The following is a 5,979-nucleotide window of genomic DNA, read 5'->3' as shown; positions in this document are numbered from 1 at the left end:
TTTAGTATTCTATAATTTATTAGATTAAACTTTCAAATGTGTCGATTTTGTGCGAACAAATTTTCAAATGAAATGCTATTCGTCATGCATCATTCATTATTTTTTTAAATCTGTCAAAACAGGTGAATAAATTTGAAAGTAGAATGAGTCAACCCCTTGAGAAGGAAGAAAATTTATTCAGCATAGGAGATTATGATACCGGCTGATTCACCCTAAGGAAGAAGTAAACGGAAAGGAACTTATCAGATGATCCAATATTTATGATATATCTATGTACGAAATGGATAATCACATGACTACTACAATCTGACGGAATTCCTAGCCTCTGTAAGAATATAGATTATTTGTATCCTTTCCATGAAGAATTCATGTAATAGGAATGTTTCAAAATATTATTGCGATCGCTTTTTTTATATGTATTTTACATTTGATCTCTCGACATTAAGGAGCGTTGGAAAGATAATTCGAGAGGATACATTAAAAACTATCGCGTTGCAAATATTTTGTTTCATATCTCCATACAAAGATGAGAATTTATATTATCATCATGTTTATGTTTCGTTTGTTCTTCTCCAAAGCGAGGTTCATTGCATTACTTGGCCGTCCGACATCATGGGAAGCCGAGGAGACTGCGCAAGTAGATTATGATACATGTTGTCAGGAGATGTGTAGAGCAAAGGATTCGTGTAAATCTTACGATCAAATATGGCAGCCGAGTCGTGATATCTACGAATGTCGTTTTTACAGAAAGAATTATCAAGTGTTGAAGGCTGAAGGCGAAATGTTGAAGCTTGTCCCTCGTGTTCAATATTACTCCAAAATGTATAAAGTGTTGACTTGCTCAGATTGGTGGCTACAGACTGGTGCTGAAAAGACTGGAAACTATAACATGTCTGATGGAACAATACATTATTGTGATTTTCAATTGTCTGACTGTGCTGATTGGTTGATTCAAGTTGGTGCAAAAGAGTCTGGGAATTACAGAATGTCAAACGGAAGTTATAAGTTTTGTAACTTCACTTTCACTTCTTGTAAAGAAGTGATAGAAAGATATCCTTTGGATGAGAAAAGTTCAGCAGCTGACTTTTCATCACAGAAGGGAGAAGTAGATGTTCATTTGGATATCGGAGGTAAGATTTTTAAATCAAGATGTGATTACTTTTACAAGTTTAACTACTTTAGAGGCGGCTTTGATTGTATTTTTTTCTGAAATTGCAATTCCAATGCAGGTGCGTGAAGTTTGATAAGTTTAATCGTAATATCCGGGATCAGACCATGTCCATCAATTATGTTCGATGTCCGTAGCTATTTGTTTTTTATGTCTTTATTTGCACATATCGAAAACTCTTTTAAAGTTCAATTGAATTCCGATTGAGCTTAGATTTTAAAATGCATTCGCTTTTAGTTTGCACTAATTTTTGTTTTGCTTGCCATTTTCAAACAAATGCTTCCAGAGCACCATAATGTTTGAGTTAGAAATTATTTTTTTTAACTCCAACGGGCAACCTTCTTTGGCCGTAACTTTCTATGTAATAGCTCTGTTCCCATATTGAGCGTCGAAATCTGAGAGAATTTTTTTTCTTCTATCAATTCACCCACTTCCCATTAGAAAGTGATTTATAAGGTCTGTCTCTTGAACTCTCCTCCCTTTCATCTTCATTTTCCAAATCTTTTTGATTTTTGATAACATCCCACTCTTGAATATCTTTTCAACAAGCATGAAACCGCTTTATCTTTTTTATCTACAACTTTGATTTGTCGATGTAGATTTTAATTTTCTACTCTCTGCTCTTCATCATTTTAGGCCAACAGATCAAAACACGCTGCGTGAATATCCTTGCAGTTGGATGGACATTCTTTCAAAAACGCATGAACCCAACGCTATACCCCTTTCACAAGAAACTTTGGCTATCCTTTAAAGATGGTATGTTTCACGCAGGTTTTACTTTCAAAACTTTTTGATAATCTTGTTTGTAGGGTTTGTACTAAAAATTGACGTCATCATTAAGTGCCTTAACAAAACGGGGTCAAAACTTTTTTGTATAGACTTTGGAGTTTTTCTAGTGGTTCGTGGACCTTAAAGGAACCTATATGTAAAATTTCAGTCGCGTGTGATTTATTCTAGGACCTTTTTTGAGCTAATAGTGTAATTTTTCTGCCCCCTCTTTTGGTCCCCCCCCTAAGGTTCAGCCTAAATTTTCTTTCTTGTGTACTCTTTGCTGCTTCTATTCACGTTGTTATCGTAAACACAATGAAAAAATGAAAAAAAAAACTTTCAAAGAATTATAAATGAAAAAATATTTTGATGTAAAGACTAAATGTAAATTGACCATGAAAATAGAGCATTATATTTCTTGATGCTCAAAGAAGACATCCCTTCTCACAGACCCACTGGGAACCCTTCCCACTGGAAAGAATTGGCCAAAAAATCGTCCCCAGGTGGAAAACTGTACCCCTCTTTTCGTTTCCACTGAAAATAACGAAATAAACCAATCCTCACTGCAAAATATTATGTTATTTTTACCATCCCCACTGAACTTTCTGACTTGAAAACAAAATAATTGAAATCCCTATTCATAAAAAATATGAGAATATCGATCCCCATCGAGTTTCAGTCCGTTATTTTTACCCCCACTGGCTGAAAAAATTCTACCGGGTCTGTGAGGGGGTGTAACAAGTGAAGAAAAGTATTTTCTACAGACTTTTTCCACACAATTTTTTCCCTACCCACTTTTCTACCTAGATTTTTTAAAGCGATTTTCCCCAACCTTTTCTAATTTTCTGAGAAAAAAAATCCCACTTTTTTGAAAAGGGGAGGGGAGGGAGGACAATGTGTTTGCGACTTCATTGTAATTTAACAAACTTCGCGGAAGATAAATCTGATTATAAAGTACCTTATCGGCCAAAACTTAGTCGGCCGTAATTTGAGTCGGCCTTAATTTGAGTCGGCCTTAATTACTAGTCGGCCCTAATTTTAGTCACCTCGTCAAAATTTAATCACTAAGGGCCGACTAATAATTAAGTTTTGGCCTTTTCAAAATTTTTAGTCGGCCCAAATTTTAGTCGGCCCAAATTTTTAGTCGGTCCTAATTTTAGTCACCAAGCCAAAATTTAGGGTCACTTCAGGGCCGACTAAGTTTTTGTCGATAAAGTATGTGATTGTTTACGATTTTAGGGTTTCGAGATTCGAATGAAGATTTTTATCTGGGCAACAAATGGATTCGTGCAATGACTGAGGGCAAGCAAATCACAATGACTGCCATTGGTTTTAAAGAAGGCGCTTGGGGAGGTTTGTTTTTGACTTCTTACTCCATCAAACATAAGGAAATTTTGCCTTAGTTCATGCTTGCAGAATCAATCTCAAAGTTTGTCTCAAAATTCTGTGCACAATTTACCTATTTAACTCTCATATTATACACGGTTGACACAAAACATTTTTGAAAATAGAAAATAGAAAAATAGAAAAAGCTGACAATGAAAAATTAAGATTTCTTCTACTGGTTCAAAAATATTACAATGAGATTTTTCTAATTACTTAATAGAGTAATATTGTACAAGTAATTCATTGACTGTGATTCTGAGCTATTAAAATTATGAAGTATTAATTATTTCTTGCCCCAAATATTGAGCTGTAAACCTCAAATATCACATTGTATAATTATTGTCTTTGTTTTATCAAAAGATAATGGATATGTCATAAACGTCTATGCACTCCATCATAAGATTTGCAGGGTATCTCGCTTCGCCTATGTATAAGAGTATGAATGTTAAAGATTTCATGATGATACGGGTGCGGTTTTTTCTGAATCACCCTATACTTTGTCAATTTCTTTAAAGGAGAAAAGTACAATAGTTTCAACATTGGCACCGAAGACAATGCATATGAATTGGTTACTTCTGGACGTTTAAAACCATCCTTGACCCCAAGGATTGGCTTCCGGATGAACGACAAACGCAAATTCGTAACAATAGATAGAGACGGTGAAAAAATGTGCAGTACACAGGCTTTTAAGGGTGAGGGTTATGCAGGCTGGGAGAACACTGGTGATGACTGCCACTCCAAATACAGATGGTATCCAAACGCCATTGTTCCGCAAAGAACTGATAACGGTGGTGCTATTGAGCGTTACGATGCTAGTATTTTGATGTTTCGTGAAAAACCGTAAACAATAGATCTTATCTAAAAAAGCGATGCATTGTGGGATTGTTTCGGGAGTAATACAATAGAAAACTCTTAAGAATTCCTCGAGGGAATTCTATTATAATACTCCCAAAACAATCCCACAATGCATCGCTTTTTTGGAAAAATCAAAAACTCCGATAAGATCTATTGGTTTTGCTCCATTAATGTTTTAGACATCCGAATAAAAAATAAGTCGAGATTAGCTGTTTCTTAGTTGCTGTGTACGCGCATTCGAAATAAAACAAGAGTGAAAGTGAAAATTTTGCGTTTTGTTAGAGTTCGGATTAAATCATTTTGCGTTAATCTTTAGAGATATAAAATATCCAACAAAACATAATACTGTAACAAAATTTCTTGTAACGAATACAGGGTGTCCCGAAAAAAAAGTATCGAGTTCGAAAATGATTCTGAGTAGAAGGTTGTTGCGCGTGTTTAACAAAATGTAAGAAAATATATACCAACATAATAGATTTTACAACAGTCATTATGATTAAAAAGAATTAACTTTCTTTACAATTTTCATAACGTTAAGAATATTTAGAATTGTTTATTGTAAAAGTTATTCATAACAGATGTCTCGTGACGATTAATATGACACGGAGGGAAACTTTGATAAACATTGCAAATTTAGTGAAACATACACAAGAACTTACTTTCTATAGAAGTTGCACGACTCAATACTTTTTTCGGGACACCCTGCAGTACGGAAACAAAGTTGCATACGCCAATCCAATAATTATCGGAATTAATCACACTGCATACACGTACGTATTTGACTAGCCTGGAGGCCACTTATAGCTTTTTGATAGACGGGATGGGGCTGATAAGTGGCCCGGTGTAATTTGACAGGCTTCATATTTTGGCTTTGCTTGAGGTGGTAGCAAATACATGCCACTAGATCCAGCCCCTTTTTGGAGAAAAACAAACAGAATGGTCCAATAGACCATTTTTTTAAAATTTTGGAGGTATTTTCATGTTTTTTTATAGTTTAATTGATGGTTTTTAGCATATATTTTTTTGTTTTGTTGTTTTCTTATACTTTTTGAAAACGAAAGTGAAAAAATTCAAGATGGCGATATCCTCTAGTCTGCTTCACTGGACTCAGCGTCATCAAAATCATCAAAAAGCAAAGTTCAGTCAGAAGTAGACTCTAATCTAGTACTTGACAGGCTATTTACAAACATTGAAACTTTTATAATTTTACATGCAAGAACAATAGACAACATAGAACTCTCACAGGACTAGAAATAATAGTTTTTCCTTTGACGAAATAATATGGTACATTTTTCGTAAGGTATACTGTAGGTCACATAATTTGCTGCCATTTTTATACGAGTGGGCGTGGTCGATGACTTTCCATGCTCTTATTCTGTAGAGACAAGACATATTTCAAGAGCTCCGTAAAATTTGACTTGTCTTCGTGATGGTGTACACAATAGGTGTATTTGTGTTGGTAACATCTTGTTTCAACTATTTTATATTTATTATATGTTATAATATGCTTCTTTTACATTGTAAGGTTAATTTATAGTGATTAGAAATAAAATTAGTCAGTACAAATTTCAAATCTCTCAACATGACCTTTGCATGATTTTAGCGGGTTGGCGCTCCATTAACTCACAACAACAACAACTTCTTACACACGTCCTTTTAAAAAGCTAATCACGTGACATAGTAAAATACCAAAAGGTGTGAATCGAAACTTTCTCAAACAATATTTTTATATTTTTATATTTTTCAATCGCATAAAAGATAGATAGCTTGTTTTTCTATTGACCCCCAAAACGTAGATTTGC

The 5,979-nt window shown here is 34.5% G+C and overlaps 1 protein-coding gene across 1 annotated transcript; it reads left to right on the top strand.

The window, feature by feature from the left end:
• The first annotated feature begins 1,808 nt into the window (after nucleotides 1–1,808).
• Nucleotides 1,809–4,224, top strand: LOC136799416 (ryncolin-1-like). Its single transcript, XM_067056126.1, has 3 exons — nucleotides 1,809–1,924; nucleotides 3,176–3,289; nucleotides 3,838–4,224. The coding sequence occupies exons 1-3, from the start codon at nucleotides 1,870–1,872 to the stop codon at nucleotides 4,164–4,166; spliced, it is 498 nt and encodes a 165-aa protein (XP_066912227.1). The 5' UTR covers nucleotides 1,809–1,869; the 3' UTR covers nucleotides 4,167–4,224.
• Nucleotides 4,225–5,979: the final 1,755 nt, after the last annotated feature.

This window comes from Clytia hemisphaerica, unplaced genomic scaffold, assembly GCF_902728285.1.
Source record: "Clytia hemisphaerica strain Z4C2 unplaced genomic scaffold, Clytia hemisphaerica genome assembly, whole genome shotgun sequence".
NCBI lineage: Eukaryota > Metazoa > Cnidaria > Hydrozoa > Leptothecata > Clytiidae > Clytia > Clytia hemisphaerica.
Note: the sequence above shows the minus strand (reverse complement) of the source record. Positions and strands in the feature narration are given on the sequence as shown.